The sequence below is a fragment of the Crinia signifera genome, chromosome 5 (assembly GCF_055691185.1).
Source record: "Crinia signifera chromosome 5, ASM5569118v1, whole genome shotgun sequence".
NCBI classification, from domain to species: domain Eukaryota; kingdom Metazoa; phylum Chordata; class Amphibia; order Anura; family Myobatrachidae; genus Crinia; species Crinia signifera.
Genome location: NC_139221.1, coordinates 52,027,431 through 52,048,619, shown reverse-complemented (window position 1 = coordinate 52,048,619; position 21,189 = coordinate 52,027,431). Strand labels below are relative to the sequence as shown.

General features: G+C 43.9%; 1 protein-coding gene across 2 annotated transcripts in view; it reads left to right on the top strand.

Annotated features, from left to right (window-relative positions):
- The window catches only part of ARFGEF1 (ARF guanine nucleotide exchange factor 1), a 176,131-nt gene that overhangs the window by 129,177 nt on the left and 25,765 nt on the right, over window positions 1-21,189 (top strand). The window contains exons 21-29 of one of the 2 annotated variants that reach the window (XR_014474840.1): window positions 1,836-1,994; window positions 3,055-3,199; window positions 3,311-3,401; window positions 8,560-8,600; window positions 8,762-8,931; window positions 9,937-10,088; window positions 11,119-11,291; window positions 13,712-13,872; window positions 16,465-16,584. Coding sequence is in view for 1 of the 2 variants with exons in the window: in XM_083187219.1 (XP_083043345.1) it covers window positions 1,836-1,994; window positions 3,055-3,199; window positions 3,311-3,401; window positions 8,560-8,600; window positions 8,762-8,931; window positions 9,937-10,088; window positions 11,119-11,291; window positions 13,712-13,872; window positions 16,465-16,595 (1,223 nt within the window). In the remaining variant the exon portion in view is untranslated. Of the gene's footprint in view, window positions 1-1,835; window positions 1,995-3,054; window positions 3,200-3,310; window positions 3,402-8,559; window positions 8,601-8,761; window positions 8,932-9,936; window positions 10,089-11,118; window positions 11,292-13,711; window positions 13,873-16,464; window positions 16,596-21,189 lie in introns of both variants that reach the window. The other variant, XM_083187219.1, reaches the window with a different exon arrangement.

The following is a 21,189-nucleotide window of genomic DNA, read 5'->3' as shown; positions in this document are numbered from 1 at the left end:
TTTTGGCTCAATCCGTGTGTAATTATGTGAATTTTGGCTCATTCCATTTGGCATCATGTGTAAGGGAGAAGTATAATGGGGTCTGGTATATTGTTGCATAATGTGTAGAAGTTGTTTATGGTGTTGTAGACTACACTCAAGGACACACCCCTGTTGAGTGGCCACACCCCTTTTCCGGAGCGCGCCTCCGGCGCGCGCACAACTACATCCTTCACTTTTGTCGCCATGGTGGGCCTGCGTACTTTAAATACCAGGGCCTATTTTTAATCCCATTCCCACCCTCTCTCTGCCGCTCTCTTAGCATGTACACTGGCACCACTGACACCGCCCTCCCCTAACCCAAACCCTCTTTTATCATGGTGCCCCCCCTGTCATTTTATCCTGGATCCGCCCCTGCCCCAGGCCATGTACAGAATATTACTTAAACTAAATGATGTTAAAGGTTGTGACTTAACAAACTCGTAAGGTTCCATAGAAATCGCATTAATGAGCACACAGCTTGTTAAAAGGGGAGTAGAAGCAGTTTAGGACTGGCGCATGAAGGTAACGACTGAGGGAAAGCAGTGGTAGTGGCTAAGTGAAGGGAGGTGGGCAAAGCTGAAGTGATGTGACCAGCTGATAGAAGCTTTGTGGCAGAGAGCTATGCGATGTTCGCCATATAATACAGAGAGTGCCCCAGTGACCATCATATAATACAGAGCTTCAGAGTGACCACCATTCAATGCAGAGAACATCAGAGTTGCAACCATTCAATGCAGACGGCATCTTGGTGACGACCATTCAATGCAGAGAGCATTATAGTGACCACCATTAATGCAGAGAGCACCACAGTGACCACCATTAATGCAGAGAGCACCACAGTGACCACCATTAATGCAGAGACCATCACAGTGACCACCATTAATGCAGAGACCATCACAGTGACCACCATTAATGCAGAGAGCACCACAGTGACCACCATTAATGCAGAGACCATCACAGTGACCACCATTAATGCAGAGAGCATCACAGTGACCACCATTAATGCAGAGAGCATCATAGTGACCACCATTAATGCAGAGAGCATCACAGTGACCACCATTTAACACAGAGAGCATTGCATGTCCATATTATGCAGGTAGGGTCACAGTAACTGCCTCATAATGAGGGGAGAGTTCCCCATCTCTGCAGAATCATAAGTGTCCATTTTTGGACACTCCTAATTCCGCAGAGACGTGTGCTTCCCCCCCCCCCCCCCCCCCCCCCCACCCCCCACCCTTCCTACGTAATGCCTAACCCTAATTCTACTACACCCTGGCATACTTACGATTGGGATGCCAGATGTCGGAATCGTGGCAGACCCTCAGGATTCAGGCACCAGGATTTCGACCTCCAGGATCCTGATCTCTGGCGTCCTAACTGCATATCGATTGGATTCTTCCTCACTGCCCTTACTATGCCGGCGGAAAATGGTATCCGGACTGGTCATAGACTGACTCATGATCACAAGGTCGACAGGGTTTAAAGGTCGACATGTTCAAAAGGTAGACATGCATTTTTTTACTAAATTTTCAGCTGACATGTGCCGACAGGCGGTATTTCATGCCCTACCATCCACTAGGATGTGGAGGGAGGATAAAATAGTGTTTGTGTGTGTGCTGTGCATCATGATTTATTATTTTGCAATGGATATTGTGCTAGAAGGTGATATGTGAGTCCTTCTAGTCCTTGACCACCCAATATTGCTGTATTGTATATATAAAACAAATGTGCTTTATTACGTAGCGTCCATTGTTTTATTTTGATTGCATGTTTGTATTTCTATATCACAGTCATGGCTCTTCTCTGTGTTTTAGCTCGAAAGAGACGCCTATGTCCAGGCCCTTGCGCGGTTTACATTATTAACTGTAAGTTCTGGAATTACGGAGATGAAACAGAAGAATATAGATACCATCAAAACTCTCATCACCGTGGCTCACACAGATGGAAACTACTTGGGGAGTTCTTGGCACGAGGTATCTTGTCTTCTTCCATGTTTCTACCTTGTAACATATACAATAACTAGGATGTCAGTAATTACTAGAAATACTAACCATCCATTGTGTATGCAGGGTGCACTGTGTGTATTACTCCTGACGTGAGAGGTCTATCAAACAGTGTCCATAGCAACCAATCAGCTTTGTGGTAGCATATATGAAGTACATATTCTGTAAGATGATCATTAGAGCCTGATTGGTTGACATCAGCTACCTCTCTACTCTGTACTTTTACTACTCCTCTATGGTTATTTAATATGAATTAAACTAATGGAGCTTAAAGATAGAGCAAAGGGAGAAACAAATAGGAGGTTATTCTGGTCGAATTCGCAGCCTTGCGAGTCCACCAAACCCCGCCTTGCGATTGGTTGGCTGGCACCACCCAATCACAAGGGCGACTCGCTCGCAGCGGTTTGCGAATGGATGTTGCACAGTAACATCCATTCACATGGCAGGGGGAACCTCCCACATCTTTCGATGGTTGCCCGCCATAGAAAGATGTGGAAGGAGCATGCATATAAAAGGGACTTTCAAGTCGCTTACATATGCGTGCACGCTGGGAAGGAAATGGGCGGGTGATGTCAGCTGCCCGCCCCCCCCCCCCCCCCCCCCCACACACACACACACACACACACACACACACCCGCATCATGGCCTCATTAGCATGAGTGCGCCCATGAAACGCTGGGCATTCCCTCTCCGCCTCCTGCCCGCTGTCCTGGGTGCACGCACCCTGCGCATGCGCAGAACAAAAACATCAGTGCACGTGCGAACGTAGCCCTGCTGCTAAAGGACCTGAATAAGGTCCATAGTCACCAAGCTCCAGCTCCGTAACACAGGTGGTTATGGTTATAGTCCACTGCTTTACAAGCCTGGAACATAAGAAATGCCATGCACTTTGCATAGGCCTAGTACCCTGAGATGAATTTGTTTCATTATCCTCTATACAGTTCTATATGTAATGCCATGTTCTGTCTTGTACAGTTATATAGGGCATTTAGTTCAGACTTTTTGAACATTTTACATATTTGTTTTTTAGATTTTAAAGTGCATCAGCCAGCTGGAACTGGCCCAATTAATAGGCACTGGCGTGAAACCTCGTTACATATCTGGGACAGTGAGGAATAGAGAAGGGTCATTTACTGGAACCAAAGACCAAGCCTCAGATGAGTTTCTAGGCCTAGGTGAGTTTCCAGTAATTGTGAGAATAAATGTTTTGTTGACCTAGGCCCGTATGTGCTTGGCGGGTATTCTCTGCCTTTAACGTTCGTTTCTCTTCTTCTCTGTGGTAACAGTTGGAGGAAATGTTGACTGGAAGCAAATGGCCAGTATACAGGAATCAATAGGTGAAACTAGCTCTCAAAGCGTTGTGGTGGCTGTTGACAGGTACAGTATGTTTTTGTTTTGCGTTTGGTTATTTCTGCTAAAGCGATAGACATTGTTTTTGTCCACTTTTTGACTGTGCCCTTTTACATGAAACGGACTACTCCCGGCACTGTCAGCTTGTTCTGTAGGAGATGGAAGCTAGCCCATCGTACGTGTTTCTATTCCGCATCACCTACTGTAACAGAGACTTCCTGTAAACCTGCAAGATTTAGTTTCAGAAATAGGTTTTATTAGGTCGCTGTTCAGTGTAGATCCATAATAACCAGGTGTTTAAAAAAACATTATTTTACATGTTTAGTTTACTGTGAGATAGGGGACTTTTCAATGACTTTTCGATGGTAAGTGGATGTTGTCTGCCTGTGTACAACAGAAATTGGTTCAGAAGTGCAGTGACTGTCCAACTGTGTCCTTCTGCTGCCACCATGTCTTTCAACATTTATAATAATATACACTGAATATATCCTGGAGGAGAACCAGTCATTGCAGAATTTTTAAACTGTTATGATGTAAATATTTTGAAATCGCTATTTTAGTTATTGCGGATAGATCTACTTTGGTATTGGTTTAGCTTACTCAAAGTCAAGGAAATAGCTAATGGAAATGGTTTTGAAAAAAAAAGTGTTTCAACTGATCACTGAACTTTAGAACACAGTGAAAACTTTGTTTTAGTGTTTTGAATTGAATTTAAGATATGCGGCCAGATTCTCTAAGCTTCAAAAGTGATAAAATGGAGAGTGATAAACAGACAGCCAATCAGCTCCTACCTGCCATGTCACAGACTGTGTTTGAAAAATGTCAGGTAGGAGCTGATTGGCTGGCTATTTATCACTCTCCATTTTATCACTTTTGAAGTTTAGAGAATCTGGCCCATTGTATAAAAAAATCTAGGGGGGGAAGGGATGAAATTAGCTGCAGGGTTTACCATGTGGTCGCAGATACTGTAGGAGGCTCACGCAGCTTCTGCTGATTAAAATGTATGTCTGTATCTACGTATGCAATGCTTTTACAGTGTTTTCCATTTAGTATGCTGATGCAGCCACAGTCACACACACTACAGTTAAGGCCCATACACACACAACGATGTGTCACATCGTAAACTACCATCGCTCATTTTCACCCTTGAAGTAAAAATGAACCGACCTCATCATTGCTGGTGATCGCTGGTGCACGACGGATGACAAACGACCACAAACGATGCAGGACCTTTTTCTATTGAAAAAACAAACAATGTTCACGACCATAGCCAAATTGACCTGCATGCATGGACGATGGCTATGGTCTTTAATGACCCGCGGGTGCGCGCATCGTTGGTAGTCCTCCTTACAGCATAAACACTAGACGATATTAAAAGATTTACCTCCTAAACGACCCTGGACAAAGTCGTTCTGGGTTGTTCAGGAGGTGATTTATTTGCACCTTTGAGTAAATACCCCTCATTGGGCCAGATGCACTAAGCCAGGGGTCCTCAAACTATTTTGTTCTGGGACCCCATCAGACAATAAAAATAATGACAGGACCCCAGCAAGTTACTGCAGAAGGTCATCACATCACATGTGTAGTCAGCAGACAGCACATACATGGCAGCATTGTGGAGGCACAACCTGATGGGAGGAGTCTAATGTACCATAACCCATTACATCACATGTGTAGTCAGCAGACAGCACATACATGGCAGCATTGTGGAGGCACAGAGTGATGGGAGGAGTCTAATATACCATAACCCATCACATCACATGTGTAGTCAGCAGACAGCACATACATGGCAGCATTGTGGAGGCACAACCTGATGGGAGGAGTCTAATGTACCATAACCCATTACATCACATGTGTAGTCAGCAGACAGCACATACATGGCAGCATTGTGGAGGCACAGAGTGATGGGAGGAGTCTAATATACCATAACCCATCACATCACACGTGTGGTCAGCAGACAGCACAGACATGGCAGCATTGTGGAGGCACAGACTGATGGGAGGAGTTTAAAATAACAGACAATTCAACAGATCTATAAGACTCCTTGAATCACTGACTGAGATTAGAAAAGTCATCAGCCTGATGGTCAGCAACATGGAGTCGCAACCCCATGCTGAGAAGGTCGGACCCACAGTTTGGGAACCGCTGCACTAAGCTTCAAAAAGTGATGAAAAAGGAATTGATAAACAACCAACCAATCAGCTCATGCCTAACATTTTTCAAACACAGCGTGTGACATGGCAGGTAGGAGCTGATAGGCTGGCTGTTTATCACTCTCCATTTTATCACTTTTTGAAGCTTAGTGCATCTGACCCATTGTATCTTTTCCATCTCTTAATTGCACCCTAATTGTCTGTCCAGCTGGTAAACCGTGGATGCACTGTTTCCAGCCAATGGAACACCGCGTTCAGAATCACATGTCCTGCACATGATTATCAGCATGAGCGTACTTATGCTGCAGGAATCTTGCACTGATTGACTGCCTTCCACCACAATTGTCTGCCTCCGTTGCGCATACAGTAGGTAGCCGAGGTACATTACAAATTCTTTATCTGCTCCCCAGTTAGAATAAATCTCCTGTTCATATCATCATAACCGTATACAAGTTGTAAACCGGTAGAGAATCACATCCCAGAACATCTCGGTCACTGGTTAGTTCTAAATGGCAAAGTGTAATTAAACTGTTCTCATTATTTTGACATGATTGGTTTCTCTTTGAACAATTAATGCTTCATTACACCCTGAAGTATGCAGGCTTATTATAGCGTTCACTGTAATATTTAGAACAAATTAATCTTTCATCGTGGTTGGATTATCTGGATGGCTGACTTGCTACAGTTGCAGGCGCATTTCTGAGCTTGTCAGTATAAGTATAGGGAGCGCATACAATGTGCTATAACTGGGAGAGGACCGGTGGCAGAGCCCTGCACCTCTCATTCAATCACCTGTTTACCAACGTCCATGACAGTGACAGGTGTGTTATAGGAAATCAACAGAATGTAGGTTGACCGCTTCAAATTGTTCAGCAGCATGAAAAGGTTGATATGGACAATTGTCGACACAAGTTTTTTACATTTTGTTGGGGTCAACTCTATGTTTACAAATATGCGACCACCATCAGTAAAAATGTAGGCTCGCTTCCCATAACGGCAACAATACTGTATATTTAGCTGTAAATTTGTGGGTATAAAATCACAAGACCAGTGGGATACATCCATAGAGAGTAAGGGGGTATGCAATGTGCCGCCGCTATTTCCAACAAGTGGCGGCTCCCTATTCAATGCTGTCTTTAGCGACAGCATTGATGCGGGATCACGGCAGAACGGGCCCAAATTTAGAAGCTTTCAGGCCCGTTCTGTTGATAACGGCCGTGGATTGTCGCGGTCTCGGCTGCAGATCGTCAATCCGCGTCCGTTTTCGCGGCCACGCCCCCTTTGCACCGATCAGCAGGCGGGACATTGAATCCCTCCTGTTCTGCAGTCGATCAGATCACAAACGGGCCATGATCACAGCTGTCGGGAGCTATGTACAGTATGTATATAAGTTGGAGTAAAAAAAAATCCAAACTAAAAGAAATAGAAATATGTACTGTTGTAAGGATCATTGATCCCTATAATGACCTGCCAGAATGATCACCATGCCCGTAAAACAATAATTCTATATTTCTGTTTGTTGATCTCTCACATGTATATGCGTGAATACCCCAGTAATGTATTATTATACAGTTATCACCCTAATGCAGTGCTTCCCAAACCTTTTGGAACCAGGGCACCCTAGAGCTGTGGTTCTCAAACTTTGGGTCCCGACCTTCTCAGCATGGGGTTGCGATTCCATGTTGCTGACCATCAGGCTGATGACTTTTCTAATCTCAGTCAGTGATTCAAGGAGTCTGAAAAATCTGCTGAATTGTCTGTTATTTTAGACTCCTCCCATCACTCTGTGCCTCCACAATGCTGCCATGTATGTGCTGCCTGCTGACTACACATGTGATGTGATGACCTTCTGCAGTAACTTGCTGGGGTTCTGTCATTATTTTTATTGTCTGATGGGGTCCCAGAGCAAAATAGTTTGAGGACCCCTTGGCCTAGATTATAGTACTTTTTTTCATGGCACCCCTAGGCCAAAGTAAATGTGGGAAAAAATAATAAAAAGAAAGTAGATTGTGCTTATATGTCATCATTAAGGCCCCCATACACTACGCGATTTGGGGGATTGGGCTGAGAAATCGGGGGGAAATTACCCAAATCGCATAGTGTATGACATCCGATCTGATCCTATGTGCGGTCCCGTGCACATTGGATCAGATCTGGCTGTCGGACGGTCTGCACAGGGAGCAGGTCTGGGGGAACGGAGACCGGAGAGCATGGTCCGGTCCGTTCCATTGGAGCTGCAGAAGGGGTAGTGAGCTAGCGGCAGGAGAGGTGGCACGGAGTGGGGTCCGGTCCAGCTGCAATAGGGGTAGTGGGCCAGCGGCAGAACTGGAGAAGTAGTGGCAGGTGGGGAGCAGGGACCGCATAACAGAGTCCGGGTAGCGGCGAGCGGGAGAATAGAAAACATCCTATTCAAAAGACTGGGCGGGCAGGGCGGCCGCTGATTGGCTGAGCTATCGATACGATTTATCCAAATCATATCAGGAGCTGCCGGGGGAGCTTAGTGGAAGTTGGGGCTGACATTAGGCCGACTTGTTCTTAGGACAAGTCGGCCTAATGTATGGAGGCTTTTAGGTTCAGTTACATAGCGAGGGACGGGATTTGCTTCTGTTTATACATGTATATTATGATTGGTAGCCGCTAGCACTGGTTTTGTCTAATGCTATGACAATGAATAATTTGAATTGGCCCTGGACCACCAACCCCTCGCACCCTTGCAAGTGTCCCAAGACACCCCAGGGTTACCCCACCACTGCCATAATGTTCAAATCACCAATGTTCTTGTTGCAAGAAGAGGCTATATAAAACGCAACTAGCATTTATACAGAATTCCCCTTAAATGTCTCTAGCGGAGTCCTGATAAATATGAAGCACGTGCACTGTTTTACTCGGTTCACTGCCAAACGTTTTATGTTAAATAATGTTTAGTTCTGGATATTGTTATTGCATTATAGATTATTTGTAAGTGTAAACATTTTTGAGCTTTTGTACTTTGAAAACATTTGCTTTGTATAAAATAAATCCTCCTCTTGCAGGATATTCACTGGATCCACGAGGTTGGATGGAAATGCTATAGGTAAGTTATTCATAGATCTACGTTATATATACCAATGATGGAAAGTTGGTGCAGCCTTTAATCTTCCTTTTTTGTCTGTATTTTGCTTTCACAGTTACCTGTATTGTTCAGAAAAATTTTCTTCTTCTGTTGTGTAACATGAACCATTTCTGTGCTTGCAGTGGACTTTGTGCGCTGGCTGTGTTCTGTGTCGATGGATGAACTGGTATCCCCCACCCACCCGCGTATGTTTAGCTTGCAGAAAATTGTGGAGATATCGTACTACAACATGGGCCGTATCAGACTGCAGTGGTCTAGGATATGGGAAGTCATCGGAGATCATTTTAATAAGGTGAAGTGTATTTGTCATTTACTGGTACCACATATGTTATGGTTGTGTAAATTTAGTTGAACATTGCATTCCTTCACCTGGGATGTCTAGTTCAGCGGAGATTTTCTAGCTAGCATCTCACACTCATCCACACTCATTACCTGTTTCTATTCACGAATGCAGGACTTTCTTTGTGCTTCACCTACTCTGTGGAATGCTCTCCCATGCACAGTAATACTCTCCTCTAGTCTCTAAACCTGAAAACTCACCTCTTCAGGCAGCTTATCATATTCCAGAACCACCCACATAACCTTCCCCATCCTATCACATCCCCACTGTACAGTCCAAACATATCCTCACTTTTTTTTCTCTTTCACACTTTCTCATCCTCCTGACCCCTGGCAACATTGCTGGGTCACTATCATACAGCCCACACAGAAGCTTTGCAATCTAGTGGACCGTTATGCAATAGATAACACCTATCCTTGTCCATTTCCCTATAGATTGTAAGCTTACGAGCAGGGCCCTCCTACCATTTGACTGTTACTACCCAGTTTGTTCTTTCAATGTTTCCAATTGTAAAGCACAGTGGAATTTGCTGCACTATAAAATAAACTTTTAATAGTAATCCATAAATAGCATTAATCCGAATATCAGAAGTGCTGGACTGTTACATGTATTTGACAGTTTTATTGTGAAGTATTAACGTAATGCCATTGACCTGTGTATAACAGTGTGGTAACACTACCTTCCTCTTTGGCCACTTGCCGTTTGTTATCAGTTTGAATGTATTAAGAATTAATCTTCAAAGGAATGGGCCGAGAAATCGGCGCAGTGTGATGTCCCCTCAGCTCCTTTATATTAAAGTTGCTAAAATGATAGAAGTTCTAAAGTCGTAGCAATATTAACAGATTTCAATCATTCCGATAATTCTCGAAGTACCGCGACCGTTACAAGCCTCATAATGCCAATCCTTGATGTAGTTGATAAACCTCTGTGTGACGTGTGTTTCTCTTCGTACTGTAGGTTGGGTGCAATCCTAACGAGGACGTCGCTATCTTTGCAGTAGATTCCTTAAGGCAGCTTTCTATGAAATTTTTAGAAAAAGGAGAGCTTGCAAATTTCCGATTCCAGAAAGATTTCTTACGGCCATTTGAGCACATAATGAAAAGAAATAGGTAAATGTATATGTTATATATGTGTGTGATGTGTCTTTTTTTTATGTTCTTTCGTCGTCAGATGACCAACTTATTTTTAGAAATGAATGTAGACATCATAATGGTATTTATTAGCAAATATGCTTTCTTTTTCTGGCTTCCTTTTGGGTTTTAATTTATCCATTGTTCTGATTTTCTTTAGTAAAAGTTGAGCTATGGTGCAGTACATTGTAAACCACTGAAGTAAATGCATACAAATGTGGACATCCCCATTACATGTTACCTGACGTCATAGTTCATGTGATTAAACTCATTTTGGAGCTTGCCTTGCACTATAGCAAACTTTGGAAACCTGTGTCACTCCAACTGCACATCCCAGCATGCTTTGCTAAAACGGTGGCAGGGCATGCTGGGAGGTGTAGTGCCACAGATTACCTACCCGCTGCACTATATTTTGTATTATATTATTATTCCATTTATGGACACTTCCATCTCTCCAAGTGCAAAGGGTGTGCGAGTTACATTTTAGCTTGGCAAGCAGGACATATACAAATTGCACAATTTAACTATGTAAATGTATGCAACATAGTCAGGGGTAGATGTACAGTATAAAGCAGTGATAAGGGAGGAGAAGTGATAAAGTGCATGGTTCTTTATCACGGCCAATCAACTCCTGACCGTTAAGTCACAGACTGGATTTAAAAAGGGACAGTCAGGAGCTAATTGGCCGGTGATAGTACCAGGCACTTTATCACTTCTCCTCCCTTATCACTGATTCATACATCTACCCCTCAGTACCAAAAAAATTACACCCATGTTTTATGTTTCGTTTTCATTTATTTTACAGTTAGATAAATAGAAATGATGATTTTAAGTAAAAGAAGAAATATCCTAATTGTGTTTTTATATGTATAATGAGGGGTAATTAAGATGTTTTTGGCTAGTGCAATATTAAACTGATATAAATAGTTTATCTGTGGGAATGATGCTTTGCAGCGTACACCCACCAATAAGAGGTTCCTGGCTGAAAGTGTGTTGTGTTTGCATTAAGGTCGCCCACCATTAGGGACATGGTTGTTCGCTGCATTGCACAGATGGTGAATTCCCAAGCTGCTAACATCCGCTCCGGCTGGAAGAACATCTTCTCGGTTTTCCACTTGGCTGCGTCAGACCAGGATGAGAGCATAGTGGAGCTGGCTTTTCAGACCACTGGGCACATCGTCAGTGAGTACTTGGCTGATGCGGGCACTGCACTGGCCTGACAGTTGCAGATTTGGGTGTCGTAAATGCAGAAAAATAACATTGGTGTAAAATAACTGGTAAATGAATCATAGAAAAGTCATATAACGGAAGCTCTAGCTCCTAATTATTCAGTTTCTCCCTAAATATAAAAACATTATTGGAAAATCAGGGAATGTGGAGATAATGTCTGTTGTTCCTGTGTAAAACTATCAAATGTGTTACTGCTGAGATGGCACTCTCTGGCTATGCAGAGCATAATATATAATAACCTATACATGTGTCATGTCAGTTAGCTGCAGGGCAGATGTGTGCTGGCTTTCTGCTGCATTGTGGGTATTTTGATGGCTGAATGACAGGGGATGGTGCAGCGATCTCCCTGCAGTAAGTTAGTCGCTGAGCTGACTGTACACATACACAGCAGCTGCCTATCATTATGCTATATAACTAGAGAAATGCCATAACCTGCTTCATATTGTGAAGTCATATGATAGAAGTCTTATCGGAGTGGCCAGAGGTTGCAATTCATAACACATCCCCAATAAATATAAGTACAAAGTCACTTGCTATTTCCTGTACTGCCCGAATCTCCATTCCACCTTCTCTGTGTGCGTGCCTTATACGTATACATTCTGTGGGTGGCGATTTGCTGACGAACATCCTGCGATACTCAGTTGCGTACACATGCGCACTATTGTGGAAGGCTCAACATCCCTAATTTCCTTGGGACCCCGCAGCAGGTGAAGAGGACAAACTAGAGATGTTGCTGACCGCGATGTGCAGTTCCGGGTTGGCATACCGCAGCTGAGCCGTTCATTGAAAAGCCTCCGCTATAAATCAGATTTTTTGTACAAAATATAAATAATGATTAATGAGAATACAAAGCTGGTTGTGTGATATATAAACGCATCACTGTTCCATGTTTGGGTTAGCAGCACATAAGCCGCAAGTCCCCCGATCCTCTGTTCTCGCGGCTTATTGTGGCAGCTTGCTATAGACGTGTATAGACATTACTGGCTGGGTATTTCTCTGCAGGCCTCACACTAGGTATAGGGGGTGACTCTGTTAGGCTCGGTAATTAGCGCGGTTTGCTGCCTACTGAGCGATGAATCGTAGAGTGCCCGCCTCCCCACCGATGAATGCCCTTGGTACCATGTGAAGGTATGTGTTTGCTAGCAGGAGAATTTATTCGATGGCCGCCGACCATCGAATGATTTCTCCTGCCTTCTGAAATAAAAATCAGTCTCAGCTGACGTTAATTTCCTTGGGTGTCCACATCCTGTGACGTCAGCCGCCCGCCTGCGTTGGTAACGCCCAGTGTTTTCATCTAGACGCTCATAAAACGCAGGGTGTTCCCATGGGCGAGCCCCGTTTTTGCCGCGTCCCTCCCTCCCTGCAATGAATGGCTAGTGTGTAACTTGCCGAAGCTGTTCGTTACCACCAGGGTTCGCACGTATGCACTTGGACATGCGGGGCCGAATTTGCCCTGTTCCGAATGGTACTGTATTAGACCCATAGTTCAATAGGCAAAACGTACACAGGGCATTTTGGTCGTGCAGTTAAGAGCCCCCTTAAGAAAAAAAAAAATCACATGACATCCACAGAACTTTCAAATGGGCGTGTCATTGAAAGAGCCGTCCCCTACGCACTATTGGTTGATGGCGTCGTTGGGGCTGTGAAAGCTGTATACTTCAGAATGTAAATGTAGGAAGCTGGTTGTACAGGGAAGAAGCAGAAACAAGGAGTCAGCTCTAGATCTGAAGCCGGGGAAACAAAAACATAGTTTGATTCCTCTTAACAAATAAAGCAACCAGCTACAAAAATGTCTCCAAACAGTCCGCACCCCCATTCACTTTATAGTCTTATCATTGCCAACTCACAAAATCACCGGTCTCCCCAAGTTCTAGTTCTCACTCCATCTGCCTGGCATTGTAACGCGGACGAAATCCACTCTGCACTGACTCAGTGTGGGCAGAGCAGATCCATCCCTAAGCAGAAAAGGAAGGGTGTGTTTGTTTGCTCAGTTTGAAACATTCCCCAGGACAAAAAAAGTAGCAGTGTTCATTGTACAGTGTATATCATTTCCCTTCAGTAACTCCCGCCCCCACAGGCCCATGCTGCGTCATGGTGTTTCTTGGCTTTGGGGGATTTCTGGGGATAACACTTTCTATTCCAGTACTGTAGCAACAATGATTGTTAATAATAAACATCACAGAAACAGCACCTACAGTATAGCACAAATGTAGTCTTGCCTTCTACAGTATGTGTTTGTCTCTGCAGATTTCTGATTTATGTATTTGCTTTGGTTATATATAAAGGGATTTTTAGTATATGTGTATAATATGTAGGTGTTATTGTTTTCTATGCTCTTAATGTGACCTTGTTCCCTCTCTCCTGTTTCCTAGCTTTGGTGTTTGAGAAACACTTTCCCGCCACCATCGATTCCTTTCAGGATGCAGTGAAATGTCTGTCTGAGTTTGCATGTAATGCAGCGTTCCCCGACACCAGCATGGAAGCCATACGTCTCATCCGCCATTGTGCTAAATACGTATCGGACCGGCCTCAGGTATTGATCCTAGTGCATGAAATGCTTCATTGGAACACTCATGCTATAGCTGGAAGCTGCGTTCCGCATTGTTCAGACTTCATAGAATACAATATTAGTGATTTGTAACGTTAATATTATTGGCATATATAAAGGATAAAAAGATTGCTTAGCAAACAGAGGGGTCTCTTCACTAAGCCTTGGGAGAGAGATAAAGTCCCGGCTAATCTGCTCCCAGCTTCCATGTTACAGGCTCTGGGCTAGATGTATCAAGCTTCAAAAAGTGATAAACTGGACAGTGATAAACAACCAGCCAATCAGCTCCTGGCTGTCTGTTTAAAACAGAAAAGTTAAGAGCTGGTTGGTCAGCAGTTAATTTCGAGCCAATTTATTTCTCTCCAAGGGTTATTTAGGTGGTTGCTACAGTCATATTCATTGATACATAGATTACCAAAGAAGCATAGATGTTATAGATGTAACTATGTAACATCAGGAAAATACATATTGGAGCAATATCACAAACGGTATTATCAGTAAAAACCCAACACAAACACAAAATGTGCTGTGAGAAAATGGGTCAGATTCTCTAATGGTGCCCACACACGCACCTATCCCGGCGGTGTGATGCTATGCGATGGGGTGCACGCTCCCGCGGCACCTCATCGCACAGTACAAAAAGTATGTGCTGCACATACTTTTTGTACTAGCTTTTTATCACATTGCATGCACAAAGGCATACGATGCGATGCTATGTGTGCTAGTTAAGCACAGAACGCACGCCGGGATCGATGCGTCTGTGGGCACCTTAAGCTTCAAAAGTGATACAATGGAGAGTGATAGACAACCAACCAATCAGCTCCTGCCTGACATTTTTCAAACACAGTCTGTGACATGGCAGGTAGGAGCTGATTGGTTGGCTGTTTATCACTCTCCATTTTATCACTTTTGAAGCCTAGTGCATCTGGCCCAATGGCTGTTGTGGCAAAAGACACAGAATGTACAGAGACCTTTGCATCACAACAAAGAGGGGAAGACTGAAGAAAGATGGTGGCCAGCACTGTGAGTCAGGTCCCTGACTATGCGCCTGATTCAGACCTGTTTGCTAGGCAGTGTATATTCGAGCAAGCAGGTAAACCCCGCCCCCCTGAATGCTCTCTTCCACTGCCGAGCGAATCCCCGCACTTGCCTGCGAGCCGAGGTCTACACTTACACATCCACTGGTATGCGGCCGCATGGAGGATAAATCAATTGATGGTCGCTCATTTTTTCATGGATAATAGTAAGTCTATACTTTTATCCTGGACGATCATGGGCGGAAAGTGACGTCCTGTTACGTCAGCCGCCCGCCCATAGCAGGTGTCGACACGCTTTGTCTAATGAGTAAATGCTGTATAAATACTGTTAATGAATAACTAGCGGGTTCCATTGCTTACAGCCAGAACTTCAGCTCAGTCTAACATTGCTTCATTTGCTATAGAGATGCTGCATGTAACAGATATCATAGTAAGCTGCCTATACTTCCTCCAGTACAGCCCTATATCTGTCTGAATGTGGCTGAGTACTTCTGTATATTGTAGGCAGAAACTTCTATGTATATAGCTTATGTATAGGCTGCTGTCCGCTCAGCCACATGATCTGACTTGTGTAGCGTTATTGCCATATACTTTGCCCATATTTCGTATACATGTTCTGCCAGTGGCGTAGCTACTATTTGGGCTCCCCCCCGCCGTTGGGGGGGGGGGGGGGGGCGCCCATACCCCCTGCCGCCACCCCGTCGAGCACCCCCCCCCCCGGCCGCCCAGTCGCCCCGCCGCCTGTGCTAACCCCCTCCCCCTCCCCCGCAGTCTTACCTATCGCGCTGGTCCCGGCGGCTCCGTCCGTTCATCTGCTGAGGACCACCACAAAATGGCCACCCCCGTACAGCAGACAGTTTCAGAGAACTGTTTGCTATATGGGGGCGGCCATTTTGTTGTGGTCCTCATCAGAAGAACGAAGCCGCCGGGACCAGCAAGATACGTAAGTCTGCGGGGGATTGGGGGGTAGGTAACTATAGCACCGCAGCCCCCGGCGCCCCCACATGCACAGCGCCCCCCCGCGGTGGCGGGGGCTGCGGTGCTATAGTTACGCCCCTGTGTTCTGCTATTTTGTTGCGTTTGTGCCTTCCACATAATGGCTGTATATATTACTATTTACGTGTGTAGTGCCAATATTCCACAGAACTGTACAGGGAACGTGCTTGGAATTACCTCTGATTCCATAATGCCAAATACTCTGACACCCATCACAGTCTCCTTACATATATTGTTTTTATTATCTTTTTAGCTCATTTTAGATGTCACTAAAGCAATCAAATGGTTACTATGTAATTGGTTACTATGGGGTAGATTTATTAAGCTCGGTGATGTGATAAACTGCCTTTGTTTTATACCCGGCCAATCAGCTCCTACCTGCAATTTTTCAAACCAAGCCTGTAACTTCACAGTTAGGAGCTGATTGGCCGGTGATGAAAACCAGACACTTTATCACTTGAATAAATCTGCCCCTATGTTACCTATAAATAATGGAAGCATTCACACTGACATAAAAGTAATGATAGGCTGCTTTGTCTGGCAGGCATTCAAGGAGTACACGAGCGATGATATGAATGTAGCGCCTGAAGACCGCGTCTGGGTGAGGGGATGGTTTCCCATCCTGTTTGAGTTGTCCTGCATCATCAACAGATGCAAATTAGATGTAAGAACCAGGTAACAATCAGTATTTGCAATTCCAGTTTTTAAGGTATTTATAATGCTCTACTTGTTTTCTTGTTTGTGTTACCAGGAACATTGCACTCTTTTGGGACATTTGCAGTTAACCCCTTCCTGACAGAGCTAGTTTTTGCGTTCCTGACAGAGCCATTTTTTTCAAATCTGACATGTCTCACTTAAGTGGGGATAACTTTTTTTTGCTTTTACTTATCCCAGTGATTTTGAGATTGTTTTCTCGTGACACATTGTACTTCAAGTTAGTGGTAAATTTTCGTCAATACAGTCTGTGTTTTTTTGTGAAAAATACCAAAATATCGTGAAAAAATGGAAAATTTAGCGATTTGCAAAATGTTAAATTTTCTGCTTGTGAGACAAATAATCTTACCACTCAAAATAGTGAATAACTAACATAGACCATATGTCTACTTTATGTTGACATCATTATTTCAACTTCCTTTTAATTTTTTGGGACACTAGGAGGCTTACAATATGAATAGCAAATTCTCAAATTTTCAAGAAAATTTCAAACACTGATTTTTTTAGGGACCAGTTCAGTTCTGATGTGACTTTGAGGGACTTGTATGTGAGACACCCCCATAAATGATGCCATTTCAAAAAACTGCACCCCTCACAGTATTCAAAACAGCATTTTGGAATTTCTTTTTTTTTGCAGATTTGCAATTTTAATACATTTTTCTAAGGAACACAGTACATTTTACTAGAGAAATGTGACTAAAAATTGATTCCCCCAATTCTTTTGTTTTCATAAATATCCTATATGTGGCCCTAGTGTGCACGGTGACCAAACCACAGGCTTCATAATAGAAGGAGCACCTACTTGATTTTGGAGCCTCCTTTTTATGAGATTATTTTTTAGGCACCATGTAGGTTTCTAGGCACCATAAGATGCTAAAAGTTAGGAACCCCCCCACAAGTGACCCCATTTTGCAAACTACACCCCTCAGGGAATTCATCTAGGGGTATAGTGTACATTTCAAACCCCCAGGGGTTTCACCAATTGTGGTACAACTGGGCAGTGAAAATGAAAAATTATTTTTTTTACACAAAAATGCAGTTCTGGCTCCAAATTTGTCATTTTCAGAAGGTATGAAGGAGACAAAGCACCCCAAAATCTGTGCCCCAATTTCTCCCGAGTACGGCAATGCCTCACATGTGACCAAAAAATACCAGTTGGGTGCATGGCAGGACTCAGAAGGGAAGGAGTGATTTTTGGATTTTGCAGCTCAGATTCTGGTGGAATTTTGGTGGGTGCTATGTCGCATTAGCAAGACCCCCCAAGCACCAATACAGTGGAACCCCCCCACAAGTCACCCCATTTTGAAAACTACACCCCTCAGGGAATTCATCTAGGGGTATAGTGTACATTTCAAACCCCCAGGGGTTTCACCAATTTTGATACAAGTGGGCAGTGAAAATGAAAAATTACATTTTTTTACACAAAAATGCAGTTCTGGCTCCAAATTTTTCATTTTCAGAAGGTATGAAGGAGAAAAAGCACCCCAAAATCTGTGCCCCAATTTCTCCCGAGTACGGCAATGCCTCACATGTGACCAAAAAATACCAGTTGGGTGCATGGCAGGACTCAGAAGGGAAGGAGTGATTTTTGGATTTTGCAGCACAGATTCTGGTGGAATGAATGGTGGGTGCTATGTTGCACCAATACAGTGGAACCCCCCCACAAGTCACCCCATTTTGCAAAGTACACCCCTCAGGGAATTCATCTAGGGGTATAGTGTACATTTCAAACCCCCAGGGGTTTCACCAATTTTGATACAAGTGGGCAGTGAAAATGAAAAATTACATTTTTTTACACAAAAATGCAGTTCTGGCTCACAATTTTTCATTTTCAGAAGGTATGAAGGAGAAAAAGCACCCCAAAATATGTGCCCCAATTTCTCCCGAGTACGGCAATGCCTCACATGTGACCAAAAAATACCAGTTGGGTGCATGGCAGGACTCAGAACGGAAGGAGTGATTTTTGGATTTTGCGGCTCAGATTCTGGTGGAATTTTGGTGGGTGCTATGTCGCATTAGCAAGACCCCCCAAGCACCAATACAGTGGAACCCCCCCACAAGTCACCCCATTTTGAAAACTACACCCCTCAGGGAATTCATCTAGGGGTATAGTGTACATTTCAAACCCCCAGGGGTTTCACCAATTTTGATACAAGTGGGCAGTGAAAATGAAAAATTACATTTTTTTACACAAAAATGCAGTTCTGGCTCAAAATTTTTCATTTTCAGAAGGTATGAAGGAGAAAAAGCACCCCAAAATCTGTGCCCCAATTTCTCCCGAGTACGGCAATGCCTCACATGTGACCAAAAAATACCAGTTGGGTGCATGGCAGGACTCAGAAGGGAAGGAGTGATTTTTGGATTTTGCAGCACAGATTCTGGTGGAATGAATGGTGGGTGCTATGTTGCACCAATACAGTGGAACCCCCCCACAAGTCACCCCATTTTGCAAAGTACACCCCTCAGGGAATTCATCTAGGGGTATAGTGTACATTTCAAACCCCCAGGGGTTTCACCAATTTTGATACAAGTGGGCAGTGAAAATGAAAAATTACATTTTTTTACACAAAAATGCAGTTCTGGCTCACAATTTTTCATTTTCAGAAGGTATGAAGGAGAAAAAGCACCCCAAAATCTGTGCCCCAATTTCTCCCGAGTACGGCAATGCCTCACATGTGACCAAAAAATACCAGTTGGGTGCATGGCAGGACTCAGAAGGGAAGGAGTGATTTTTGGATTTTGCAGCTCAGATTCTGGTGGAATTTTGGTGGGTGCTATGTCGCATTAGCAAGACCCCCCAAGCACCAATACAGTGGAACCCCCCCACAAGTCACCCCATTTTGAAAACTACACCCCTCAGGGAATTCATCTAGGGGTATAGTGTACATTTCAAACCCCCAGGGGTTTCACCAATTTTGATACAAGTGGGCAGTGAAAATGAAAAATTACATTTTTTACACAAAAATGCAGTTCTGGCTCGAAATTTTTCATTTTCAGAAGGTATGAAGGAGAAAAAGCACCCCAAAATCTGTGCCCCAATTTCTCCCGAGTACGGCAATGCCTCACATGTGACCAAAAAATACCAGTTGGGTGCATGGCAGGACTCAGAAGGGAAGGAGTGATTTTTGGATTTTGCAGCTCAGATTCTGGTGGAATTTTGGTGGGTGCTATGTCGCATTAGCAAGACCCCCCAAGCACCAATACAGTGGAACCCCCCCACAAGTCACCCCATTTTGCAAACTACACCCCTCAGGGAATTCATCTAGGGGTATAGTGTACATTTCAAACCCCCAGGGGTTTCACCAATTTTGATACAAGTGGGCAGTGAAAATGAAAAATTACATTTTTTTACACAAAAATGCAGTTCTGGCTCAAAATTTTTCATTTTCAGAAGGTATGAAGGAGAAAAAGCACCCCAAAATCTGTGCCCCAATTTCTCCCGAGTACGGCAATGCCTCACATGTGACCAAAAAATACCAGTTGGGTGCATGGCAGGACTCAGAACGGAAGGAGTGATTTTTGGATTTTGCAGCACAGATTTTGGTGGAATGAATGGTGGGTGCTATGTTGCACCAATACAGTGGAACCCCCCCACAAGTCACCCCATTTTGCAAAGTACACCCCTCAGGGAATTCATCTAGGGGTATAGTGTACATTTCAAACCCCCAGGGGTTTCACCAATTTTGATACAAGTGGGCAGTGAAAATGAAAAATTACATTTTTTTACACAAAAATGCAGTTCTGGCTCAAAATTTGTCATTTTCAGAAGGTATGAAGGAGACAAAGCACCCCAAAATCTGTGCCCCAATTTCTCCCGAGTACGGCAATGCCTCACATGTGACCAAAAAATACCATTTGGGTGCATGGCAGGACTCAGAAGGGAAGGAGTGATTTTTGGATTTTGCAGCTCAGATTCTGGTGGAATTTTGGTGGGTGCTATGTCGCATTAGCAAGACCCCCCAAGCACCAATACAGTGGAACCCCCCCACAAGTCACCCCATTTTGCAAACTACACCCCTCAGGGAATTCATCTAGGGGTATAGTGTACATTTCAAACCCCCAGGGGTTTCACCAATTTTGATACAAGTGGGCAGTGAACATGAAAAATTACATTTTTTACACAAAAATGCAGTTCTGGCTCAAAATTTTTCATTTTCAGAAGGTATGAAGGAGAAAAAGCACCCCAAAATCTGTGCCCCAATTTCTCCCGAGTACGGCAATGCCTCACATGTGACCAAAAAATACCAGTTGGGTGCATGGCAGGACTCAGAAGGGAAGGAGTGATTTTTGGATTTTGCAGCACAGATTCTGGTGGAATGAATGGTGGGTGCTATGTTGCACCAATACAGTGGAACCCCCCCACAAGTCACCTCATTTTGCAAACTACACCCCTCAGGGAATTCATCTAGGGGTATAGTGTACATTTCAAACCCCCAGGGGTTTCACCAATTTTGATACAAGTGGGCAGTGAAAATGAAAAATTACATTTTTTTACACAAAAATGCAGTTCTGGCTCAAAATTTTTCATTTTCACAAGGAATGAAGGAGACAAAGC